At 37.7% G+C, this 13059-nt stretch overlaps 1 protein-coding gene across 4 annotated transcripts in view; it reads left to right on the top strand.

Moving 5' to 3' along the window:
- The window catches only part of LOC132907231 (nephrin-like), a 495841-nt gene that overhangs the window by 458075 nt on the left and 24707 nt on the right, over positions 1 to 13059 (top strand). For all 4 annotated transcript variants that reach the window (XR_009658129.1, XM_060960115.1, XM_060960116.1 and 1 more), the window contains exon 4: positions 8116 to 8304. Coding sequence is in view for 3 of the 4 variants with exons in the window: in XM_060960115.1 (XP_060816098.1) it covers positions 8116 to 8304 (189 nt within the window). In the remaining variant the exon portion in view is untranslated. The remainder of the gene's footprint in view (positions 1 to 8115; positions 8305 to 13059) is intronic.

Raw genomic sequence — 13059 nt, 5'->3', positions numbered from 1 at the left:
ATATATGAAAATTTGTTTTTGCTCGTAAATGTTTTTCGTTTGTGCCGTTTGACAAAGTGGAATAGGATTGGATTAAAAATCGTAATCGATGCAGAGATCGTTTCGTTGCCAGGGGTTAGAGGAAGATATTGGTTTTACAAAGGCCGGCATTGTAAAACCGTTGGTTCCCGGGTAAGTGGATTACGTACAACAGGATCTGTGAATTTTAATGGGCATCCGTGTACATGTTGGATCGTTTCATCGCGTAAAGTTTAAGGATGTGCTTGAAATATAAATATTCTTCTAACACTTTTATATTTTGCGTCTACACCCAGTTGGAACAAGTCTTTCGCGGATGCTTCTATTTAAAAAAATATCTGTTACAACTGACGATATCCTCGATTGATAGTAATATAAAATATTTGATATAAAACTAATTTCGACTTATTCGTATGTCGATTTAAAGTTACTGTTACTGAGAATTGTGGATCTTAATTGCCAAAATAAAGGTAAAGGAACACTAAGCTTACACTTAGAATTCATATTAAAATAGTTTTACATTTATTTAATAAACGATTTGCAGGATTTTCGTCGATATACATTTGCACGCGTCTCAGCACTCTCTTCGTCTCACCATCTTCCAAACCAGATTGCCAACAGAACAGTTACATTCATGTGTTTTTCGAGACGCCGCGCACACACTTCAATATTCAACTCATATTCACATACGTGTGTCACTATTACGCGGCTAATCTAGCACACAAAATTATACATATCTCAATAGTTACATTTAAAGAATGTTATTATAATCGAAGAAATGCTCGACGTTTTTTAGATTGTAATGTATAACACACGTCTTTTGGGCTGTGCTTCTAAAGGATACGTTTCACTTGATTTCATTTCACATCATAGTGGTTTTCTTTGATACTGTAAAAATGAACATTCTATACGATTGTAATCATAGTTTACGTAACGCGAAATGTATTTAATTGTTAAGTGTGTTTTGTACGCGATGAAAAGTGTATTAACACATTTTCCATAATACGAAATCGATTAGAGTACCACGGAAGTTCGCCAAAAAGACTCGTATTTCAAATGATGAAAAAGTACCATCGACATACACCGATCAAATAACGTAAATGTAGAAGTGAATTGAAATGTTCGAAATTCATCTGAACGCTTATTTTTGTGTGATCGGATATTCGAATTTCCATCTCGTTTCGCTTTGAACATCCGAAATTTAATCACTTAAACCATTTACTCCACGCTTTTATTAAGAAAACAATCATTTATTTTGTCGCCAAGAAGAGATGCTTGGAATTGCTTTTCTTAATAACCAAGGACATATGCCTCCTCCTTACACGTACAAAAATATTTCCCATAAGATAAAAAGAACATTAAAAACCAATATTTCGGAGTATGATTTTAAATTATCTTGTATTGTATTGTTTTGTACTTGCATCCAAGCAATCAGCATGAAAACAGTGCGTAGAATAATACAGATACATCATGCAACCTAATTGTATTTTATTCTTCAAGAACGAACCAAAGTCTACCACAGTGAGAATTAGAAAGAAATATTAAAAGTTTATTATTAAACTGTGGTTCTTCGTCGACCTGCATCCGTCAAAAATATTCTCCAAAAATTTCACCTCGCCAATAGAACATGACAGTGCTACGATAATTACTATCCATCAAGTTTTCAATCAAATTATCTATCGAGCAAAGATATCTATAGCCTTAGAATGAAAAGTTAACGAGGACAGAACTTGCAATACATCAACTTCCACTTTCTCAAATATAAAAGATTATTAGAAAATTTATTTTCAGCGAACACGAATCGATGCATCGAAATATACGTAATCGGAATAATCTAAAACCTAATGAGACGAACTCGTTCATCTCCGCCGATTAACGATATCCAGTAACAAGTAAATAAAACGGCTAAAAATTTCCAACCAAAGATAATCGCCAAGACTTACTTGGAATGCCACATGCGCGAGTTGGTCGATCCAGATCTTAGAGGAGCAGACACATACGTATCCGCTGAAAGGAAGAAGCCACCGGTTGTACATACACTAGACGCGTGACAAGAAATAACAGTATACCGAAGGAAGAAGCTAAGAAAGATATAATAGCAAGGAGGAGGAAGGAAGAGAGGAGAGATTAAGGGTTGGAAAAAGAAGCGGCTGTTTAAGTGGCGACAGAGGATACGGAGGATGGAAAACACGGTCTCCGTTAATGCCGTTATCGCGGTGAACAACGAAGGGAAATATGGTGGCTATTATTCGCTGAATAGCTTTTGCCTTGCCGCGTAACTCTGGCGGTGAGGACCGCCGCTGTGTTTCATTTCTCGTTCTTTCGGTTGCGCCAGACCAAATAGAGTTTAGAACGTCCTTCTACCGGTTGTTTTTGTCCTTTGGAATTGTCCGCCGTCTTTGGAAGCGAGCAGCAGATTACAGAAATCGAGGAGCAACTCGAGAAAAAGGAGGCTTCATTTTTCCTCACGACTTGCTGCACGAAGAAGGTGCAGGCTTTTTGCAACGCGACGTTGTCCGACGGTTTGTGCGCGTGTGTATATCGAGGCTGACTGTTATCGATAGCCCGACCTCTGTCCCTGGTCCAGGAATTAGGACTGTAATGCGATAAATTTTCACGAGCGAGCGGACCGATGCGACTGAAAAAGCGTAACCTCGTTTGTCCGGCCGGAAGTTTCGCCGGAACGACTGGACCGGCCAACAATAAATTCGGTAATTGAAGAGGGTTCCACGCGGCCGAGTCCTGGTAAACGAGTGTCGAAGAAAACGGCAGAGCCTCGATGATTTCAATGTGCTATCCGGCTGATTTGTCACGTTGATGGTAACGGGCGAGAAAGAATTGCTGGTATTGACGCATGTTTGTCGTTTCGTTTGTTGGTCAGCCGGGAAACGTTAAGATTTATTTATTTATTTTTGTCTTTCTTTTTCTTTTTTTTTTTTTTGTCGATGTATAGCTCGTTCTTTTTAAATCATCGTGTCTGATAGTAGATTTAATTTGTAATTTGTTTGATTCTGAAGAAACAGTCTTACGAGGAGAACGAGTCTGTTAATTAGCAAATATAATATGCATATATAAGAAATATATAGTACCAAAATATATGCGAATATGCGAATACGATTTTGGAAAAGATTCTTGTGTCTTTTGATCAACGAGTATGATTCATAATCTATACGATGGTCAAGAAAGTTCTCCTACCTTTCAGTTGTTAAATATAGTTTCTAATTCATTGTGTATTTTGTTACGACTCGCGAATTTGACTCAGACAACGACAAGCTTCTCAACAGTCAAAAAATACATAAAGTAAGTAGCCATTGTTCTTCCACCAATCCCATCCTTCCTCGCTAAATACAAAAAGAAAAAAGAAACGATTATATCAGCTTGACCGAAGATACAAATTATATTGTAAAAGAAAAATAGTCATAAACTATACTGACCTTTCATCAACTTTATCCTCTCCTCGTCAAATACACAACTAACGATATCTTTTAACGTCATGTCAATCTACCTGAAGGCAAAAAATTAATTACGAAAGAGAACAATAACGTCCAGTGGAAAAAAGCACAAAAGTCTGTAAAGCAAGTAATAGTACACAATTCTCCTAGCAATTCCAAGTTCATCAAACACACAATCCACTACAACCCTCGACGAAAACCGAACCATTCTACCGTCTAGCCAAAGAAAATATACTCCAAGCTCACCAAGCAAGCTCATAAAAACCAAGCTTTCGAGGATCTTCCGTTAGCCAAAACGAATCATAGTTTTTGATGGTGATGAAGGAAGAGACGAGGGAAAAGTTCGTAAGTTACATCGAACTGTGATGGAGTTAATTTCCTGTCCTGTCGACGCGATAGATAACAAAGCGGCGTGGATACGTGCATGAAGAATTCCATGGATGGTAATCGGCGAATCAAGGGCTGCTCGTCATCGTGTATCAGCCTGGCGGTGGTTATTGGTCGAAAACGCATTTTTCAACCGTCGATAGCCAACTTCCTAGATAGAAACTCTTCGACGAAGCGCACTGCCATCGAACGGATCGAAAGCACGTTGCATCCGAGCCAAATGAAGTGGCAAATAACCGTTATGTCGGAGTTTCCTGGTCAATGCGTTTGTGTTTCCTTTTCCTCTTTCTATCTCTCCCCCATCCGCCCACCCCTTCACTCGGTATTTCGCTTTTCGTTGGTGGATCGTTGCTGTGGCAAAACTCGAGCAGAAACGTTGCCTGATTTTTGTGAACGATTTTCTTCCAGTCTCTCCGGTGTTCATCGACCATGGTCGATCCGTGGTTTATGAAAAGGAAAAGCTCCAGTTTAAAGAAAAGAAAGTATGGAAAAGGAGAAAGAGACAATAATATTTACTGGGTTGTCCAGGATATGTTTCAGTTAGTTCCGATGATTTAACGAAAAGTACGTATCGAGGAACAAATCGGATATGAATCGAAGAATTTACTGATGTAAACGACGTTTCAAAAGTGTCATTTTTGTCTTAAAGACAAGAGTTACTTTGTATCTTTTGATATAGACACTTGTTGTCGTATTCTTGCACCACAATGGTAGATAGATTGTGGTGATACTGTTTAAGTGGAAAAATTGGAAGGAGGTACCTTCACCTGTGTATATACGATACTTAATACGATAATTAATTTACTCCTAACTTGTAACTTTTAATTATATCGCCGATGATATGTCCGATGTTACGTTCTATTTACAGTAGCGGACAAAAGTTTAAGACGATGATTTGTAAACCGGATTACAAACATCTTATACGCATATTGTTCTTCTATTCGGTTTGTCTCTTTGGAATAACGTAGCTGTATGTTTGACCTTCGTAACCTCAGACAGTCAGTTGTTAAATACAAACAATGTAGGAGTTACAACAGTTAGTTACCGCCTAGCACTTGGAAACAGTGGACATTAGTTTAAGACGATCTGTGTAAAACGTGAGTACGAGTACAGTTTTTGAACATTTTGATTCTGGAATGTCAAAATCATTGTTTAGTGTACCTTTTATTGCTTAAAATTCATTTAGGTAGGAACAGACTATGGGTAAATCAAAGAATTTACTTGAAAACGAAAGGGAACAAATCGTAAGGCTGCGAAAGCAAAGTAAAACCTTCACCGAAATAGCAAATATAGTGAACAGGTCAGAAACAGCTTGTAAACAAGCTTGGTATAAATGTTTAAAGACAGGCATGTATTGCGATCAACCGAAAAACGGAAGACCACGGAAAACAACACCGAAAATGGATCGCCGGATTCATCGATTGAGCGAAAAGGATCGTTTTCGTAGTGCAAATAATATTGCTGCGGAGATAAACTATGAAAACGATACACAAATTAGTGCTAGAACTGTTAGGAGAAGATTAGAAGACTTTAACTTAAGAGGACGAAAACCCCAAAAGAAACCACTGCTGAGTTCTAGGAATCGAAAAAGACGACTTGCATTTGCTAAAGCTCATAAGCATTGGACAAGTGAAGATTGGCAAAAGGTATTGTTTTCTGACGAATCGAAATTCAATCGCGTCTGTTCTGACGGGATACGGTACGTTAGACGTCGAATTGGCGAAAGTTTGAAAACACAGTGCGTTTTAAAAACTCTTAAACATGGTGGTGGCAACGTTATGGTGTGGGCGTGTTTTTCTCGAAGCGGCCCTGGTCCGATATGTCGTATCAATGGAATTATGGACCGTTTTCAATACAAGGACATACTCAAGAACACAATGTTACCTTTTGCACGCAACAATATGAGTGATGATTTTATTTTTCAAAATGATAATGATCCGAAGCACACGGCTCGGGTTGTGAAACAGTTTTTTCAAGAAGAAAATATCACCGTGCTGCCGTGGCCGTCGCAATCACCAGACATTAACCCAATCGAGAATTTGTGAAGCATCATAAAAAAGACAGTACAAGGTTATAAACCGAAAAATTTAAATGAACTTTACTCTACGATTGAAACAGCCTGGAATAATATTACGGTAGATTAATATAAAAAATTAATAGATTCTATGCCAAGAAGATGTACCGAAGGGATAAGAAATAACGGATATTGAACAAAATATTGAATTTAAACAAAAATTGTGTATATTTTTTAACCAAAAATTAATATTTTTTGTATAGTCTTAAACTTTTGACCGACGAAATATTATACAGATTTCGTTCCTTTTTTATAACTTAGCTATTGAGCAAAATATCAAAATGAAATTTTTTTTCTAAGTGTACAAACAAATGTACAATTAGTTAATACCAAAAGTAGAACACCGTATTTATATTTTTTATGGAAAGTAAATCAATTATTTATTTCTTCCATTTCGTCTTAAACTTTTGTCCGCTACTGTATATTCCGTATATTCTATATATTTATCTTATATTCTAGATGATGATTTAAACAAATTAATTTATTACAGTTCGAATAACGAAGATCATACGTGTTATTACATCACAAAATTCTTCTATCATAGCATAAGAATATGGCAAGAAAAATATGTGATGCTATTTAAAAAGTACAAAATCTCGTCTTTTTTTTTCTTTTTGTTTTAAATGATACCATTTGAAAATCGTTTCCACATGAATAAATCCTTTATTCGATACCAACGAGCTTCTGTTCAAAACACTTTTGTTAGATTACCAGAAGCAACTGGAATATGGCGACCAACTCGTAGACTATCCTCTTCCACATAGGAAATAAAAGGAAAAGAGGAATCGAGATAAAATGATGAGAAATGAAAGACATCGAACGTTGAATGATGTTGAAATACGTTTCTGTAATGAATAAATGGGTGTTGTGTATTCGATGAAAGAGAGAAAAGGTTCGTGTAAGACGTATAATACAATGTGGAGATTTTCTTAAACGAAGCCATAGATTACAATTTTCCTTCGCTTCTTTGACGTTAAGAAAAATGAAATGGAGTGAAACTAATTTTTCGTTCGCACAAAGGAAGCGGCGGTTTATATTTATCTGCTCGGTAGCCGCGATCGTATCTGGAACGGGTATTAATAATGCAAAATGATGAAAAAGACGTCGTCGTCCGTTTACCCGTTTACCAACGCCATATCGATTACCGGATGTATCGACGAAGAAAAATTGTGTTTATCGTGAACCCACACGATCGTTTTTCTCTCTGTTTGAACTTGAACACCTAGATACGACGACATAAAGTCGTCGAATTTATCGTTTGGAATTCATCTTAATCTTCTTCCTCGTGATGCAAACGAAGGGATTAACCGATGAATTCGGGCGGAAAATGGTACAAATAAAAAAGATCTGTAGTTTGAAAGAACCGTGGAGAAAGTTCAATCTTAACAAAGAAACTTGAGAAGTTCCAAAAATTAGATTATATTACCATACTGGCGAAGTTTATGCAAATTCATATTCTCATGAACTAATTTAAAAAATGGGACGTTGGTAAAAAGATTAATTGGTTCTAAAAAAAAAATCGCTTGATATTTACGTTACAACTTACAAAAGTCGCGTCGTCGTACATTAGCGCCAGTTTCGACGTTTCAAACACGTGAAAAGTGGTTTTCCAAGGTACAGGTCTGGCTCGTACTTTACGATATGTTTGCTCCAACATAGAATTCTTCGTAAAAAAGGGGGACTTAAACGCGTGGAAGTTAGTTTTTAACTTTAGACTTTCGAAGAACAGTTTTTCGTTTCTCGCCAACTTTTTATGTAACCTTCCGTTACTTCGTAGCAAAAATACCCTGTGGAACTAAAATCGCTATTTTCGCCAGCTCCGACAAGTACGTACCCGCTTTCCATGCGATTTTTCAATCCATGGATAAAAGATAGAAATAAATAACATAACATAAATAATAACATACATATAAGAACGTATGAATATTGAAATAATTTTTAGAAAAACCGCTGGGTTATTTTTTACAATTTTTTCTAACATTACTGACACCAGTTGAAACGTAGATTCCCATTATAAAATTAAAATCATACTATGGATATTCTATTTTGAAAATTATATTTAACCTGTGTTTTCCAAATTGAAGTGTGTCGTAATTTCTATCGTTATATTATTACTTAAAAAAAAAAGGAATTGAACACAGTTTTCCCATAGACTAACGTATACTTTGGTCGTTTGTGTTACAGCACGACCGCAAAAAGTGGAGATCAGCAACTATCCGAACAAGAAGAAGATCGAGGTGAAAGTTGGCGAGTCCCGTCGTTTGGAATGCGTTGTTCGATCGGCGAAACCAGCTGCCTCGATCGTCTGGTATCGTGGAAACGTTCAGATCAAAGGAGGTGACACGATGATTACCCCGATTTCTATCGAGGGTGGTAAGTAAATTCATTGTTACCTCTCCATTCGAAACTCTTCTAAACTCAACGAGGAGGGTATCGTTCCTCTGACGCCAACTTTTCTTATCTTTCATGGAAGAATCGACGAGCCTCGAACTTCTTATCTTAAAAAGGGAATTTATATCGAGGAGGCTTGTTACTCTGTGGACACATTTGCATGAAAACACGTGTTTCGAACTTCCTCCGAGAGGAATTTTTATACAAGGGAAAGTTTATGTAAAATATGATAGAAATTACATGGAATAAAAGAATTATCAAAAAATTTCGTAACAAAGAATCGGAAGATAAAAGGCGCTTGTAAATTAGTCGACGATTGCGATAAAACGAAAGAAAGAGGGTACGAAAAAGGGGAAAACTTGAGTCACGACAAGATAGATCGGGTAGAAATAATTGACGGAGTACTGACAGACGAGACACGACCGAGACGAATGAGATTTCTTGCCGAAATTAAGTCCAACCCTTGTACAATCTCCTCGAGCTATGATTAATCTTTGTTTACTCAATCGTGAATTACCAGCTAAATTTCATTTTCTCCCCTGGGAAGCTTTGCAATTCATCGCTCTTCTCATTAGTCAAATTTAGAAGTTGGAAGTCTCGTCCTTAAAAAAGGGCCACCCCTTTATTACCTCGCCTCGTTTCACACTCATTTCGATAAATATTTATCAAGCGCATATAATATCAAACGCTGACGTATTTTTATGTAGTACAGCTATTATCGTAATTGTCAATTGTTCATTAACGTGAACAGGTTCATTTAACAGTTTATGCAATCGTATTAATATATTACAAAATTCATTCCATGGAATATCGAACGTTGTTTCGGCTCATACGGAAAATACAACTCGTTAATGTAAATGTTACGTTCATTATCGATTTTAAGTGAATGCGTACGAAATATAAAAATAACGTGTTAGTTATGTTACAGTGTAATTTTCACGTGAGAAGAAAACGTGGTGCGCCGTTAGAATTCGGACAGAATTCAATTTGTAGTTCCCACCATATTAGAATTCAGATGTTTGTGCTGATTGACTCTGAAGTTAGTTAAATATGTCAATAAGTCTTCTATAACCTCAAAATGACAGAACTCGTTAAGCAAAACCCGGAATACGATAGAAGAGCGGCGATTATAGAAAGTCTTCGCGCCGGGAGAACGCCGGTCGAAATTATAAAATTCTTTAGCTACCCAAGATCGACGGTAATTTAATTTTGTTGTGGGCAAAACCAAATTTCCAGCAAGTGTTCACGTTTTGAGCGTTGTCTCAAGTGAGGGCGACGTCATGCCTCCGCACTTCTTCCAAAAAGGCGAAAGAATCACAAAGGAGGTTTATTTGGAGGTCCTGAAGACAGTAATAAAGCCGTGGATGGAAATTACGGCTTCTGGAAGGCCGTATTTATTTCAACAAGATGGCGCACCTGCTCACACAAGTCATCTTGTTCAAAATTGGCTCTCTGACAATGTGGACATGTTTTGGTCGAAAGATTTCTGGCCTCCTAACAGTCCCGACCTAAACCCATTGGACTATTACGTGTGGGGCGTTATCGAGAGACAAACTAATAAATGCAGGCACCCCAACGTCAACTCCCTACGAGCTGCTATCGAGTCAGAATTCGCGACAATTAAACGCGACCAGTTGAAGTCAGCGTGCTCGCGCTTTAGAGCAAGAATAGAGCAGGTCATAGAGGCAGAGGGTGGTTACATAGAATAAAAGTTCTCAGCAAGGACCCTTTAAATGAGATATAACAACATTTTCATGTGTTTTTGTGTATTGACTTAAATAAACAACTTTCTGCACAAAACTTCTTTTGTCCGGATTCTAACGGCGCACCCTGTACTATGTGTATTATTAATATTAATACGTATATAGTACGATATGAAGAAGACGACTCAGGATACGTGAAGTTTGTTAAAATTATATGAATTAGCCAAAAGCAGTCTACGAAAAAATGAATCTAACTGTAAAAACGAAAAACGACAAATATACAATGAAAAATTCAACGATACAAATATTAAAATACATCAGTGAAGAAACAGAAATATATATATATATATATAAGAAAAAAATTCAGTTATCTTAATAAGTAATACAAAAATTTAATAATTAATAATTGATACAATTTTTATATTACAACGTACAATGCTCAGATTTTTCGTATCTCAAGATTCCAAATAGAATAACAATCTCGAAACTTTTTTATCCAGTTTCTAACGATTCTTAGATTTATCCCATTTGCCGCGAATATTCATAAAAACAAGGATATTTCCAAAACCCACTAGATTCTACCCACTATCTTAAAACCACCAAGACTCTGCTCTACGAGTTTATATACATTCTCTATCGAAGAAACTTGTAAGTTGGTCGTCATGAGAACCAAAGTACAAATTCCGACGACGTTAATCCAGAGCCGAGGGCGTCAGTCAATCGATCAGGCACAAAAGCGCCGCTTAAAGTGGATTCCCCGTGTCGATTCGGCCGAACCATTCGCGGAATCTGATTCTCCCTTAATCCATTTTTACCGACAATTAAGGCCACGAAGAGCAGACGCGGGTTTGGCGTCTGCCATCGACCGAAGTGCAATAACAATTCGAAACTAAGGTTCGTGGAAAGAAGAAAACAATGAAAGGGAATAAAAGAAAAGGTGGAGGGAAGAGAAATGGAAGAGAGGTTTCGTTGCTGGTTGGTAGATAGGAACAGAGAAGAAGGAGCAATTTCCAAACGGCAAAATCGCTTCTGCCGAGCGTTATATCGATCCTTGGACAGGAAGCGCACGAGCTTGCCGAATAAAAAGAAGAAACAACGTCGAACAGACGTCCGGGGTGGGTTGAAAAAGGTTACAAAAGATGAGTGCTGCGGGAGCAGAAGCAATAGGCGGGACACGAGGGAAAAAGAGGCCATAATGGTTCGACGAGCAAAGACCTCGAGTTTTATTTCCCGCTTCCTTCGACCGCGACGATTTTATGTAATAATTAATGAATATGAAACAGACCGGCCACAGGCCCTCGGATGCAGCCAAGCCACTCGTTATCTTTATTTAAATCCTTCGAGCATCCCTTGCTGCACCCTTGTCTTCGTTTAATCAACCCTAAAGATCTGTTTATAACGCGGCCGAATAACAGCGAGAACAGCGTGCAAACACAGAATTGGATAGAATAAATATCGGATATTGGATAAGGTGGTTGGGAATTAAATTGGTGAGAGCTGTGGTTCGACATGGGGACTAGGTAATGAACTGTCGATGAAGCGTTTGATGGTGTAAATTTAATTTCCAGTCGAGTTGACGTGAGAGCATTTTTGGGAAAGGTAATGTTTTGTTAATGTAAATGAGTGGGTTAAATATGATGGTTTCTAAGGCTAATGAGAAGAAGCTGAGAAAGCAGTTCGAAGGGATAATCAGTTGACGACTGTTTTCTTTTTTATAATAAATATCTTTTATATCGTTCGTGACACTATGATTAAAAACACGCTTTCTCTTAGAAGACATTTAACGCGATACTTCGATGTGAAGATCTACATAGATGAATTTACTCACTCGCGACATTTGACAATTCGTTTAAAGCGTCGCAAACTGTTTATGTATGTCTACGTTGCAAAATAATTACAAAAGCCATAGAACGATGCGATTACGTTATCTAGCTGCCTTCGAAGAGCAAAGAAACAGCTGAAAGGAAAAAGGTAACCTATCACCATCTCGCGACTATTAACGCAGTTTGCTTGCGTTGCGAATGAGCTAGAACGAGAAGAAAATACTAGAAGGGTACCATAAACGCAGCTTAAACAAAAGCTAAAAGACTTCATTCACCATATAGTCCACGTATAGAAAAGACGTAACGATAAAGCCAAAAAACGGAAATTTTCGTCGCAAGCAGTCTATGACGAAAAAGGAAGTGACCGTGTTTCGCGTATTTTTGCGTTCGCAACAAATACCAGTAGAACGAGAATCCGCGCGAGCAGAACAAAAGGCTGAAGGAAATTCAGGTCGCGAACCGTCGCGTACGTCGAGCTTTGAAAACGCCGTTTAAAGTTTCCCTTCCACTTCCCTCGGACATTTTTTGTCAAAGTGGCCACTCGCTTTGCCGGATTTGTCAAAGAACACGAACATGTCCTGCGGGCCAAAAGATCCGTGTCATCGTCCGTTTTCCCTCCTCCACTTGTTACGTCCTTTCAACGGGAACCAGACGTTTTCTGCGCGGAAAACCACGACGTCCCCGCACTCACTCGTCCCGAACAACATTCGAAAACTTTTTCCACTTCCTACGCCAGGCTCTTTTTTTCTCGTACAGGATTTAAGATTCTCTTTCGTAGCCAGTTTGCATAAATTCCGTGGATGATTCCAGTATATTTCTGTTTTTAGGATCTTGTCAGGGGAAACAAATAAGACAGGGAAGTAAATCGATGCGTGTGACTTTGGAGAAGATTTAAATTTTATTGGAATCGAAAATTCCCTTTTTTAGACACTGTCCGAATAAATTCGTTCGATGATCCGAGAAAATTCGTACTTTTAGGATTTTATCAGGGGAAATTGATATAATTGATAAGATTGGAAGATAAATGCGAATGTGATTTTGAATGATGGTTTCGAGATGATTTCATTAGGATACAAATTCACAGGCAAGTTGACCAAATTTATTGGATGATATGGGCAAATTTATATTCTTAGAGCTTCATAGACTAGTGTAGGTAATAAATAGGTGCGTATAATTAATAAATAGATGATCTGAAGAAGGTTTGAAGTTTG

The sequence above is a fragment of the Bombus pascuorum genome, chromosome 5 (genome assembly GCF_905332965.1).
Source record: "Bombus pascuorum chromosome 5, iyBomPasc1.1, whole genome shotgun sequence".
In the NCBI taxonomy this organism is placed as follows: Eukaryota; Metazoa; Arthropoda; class Insecta; order Hymenoptera; family Apidae; genus Bombus; species Bombus pascuorum.
This window is presented reverse-complemented; position numbering and strand designations above follow the sequence as displayed.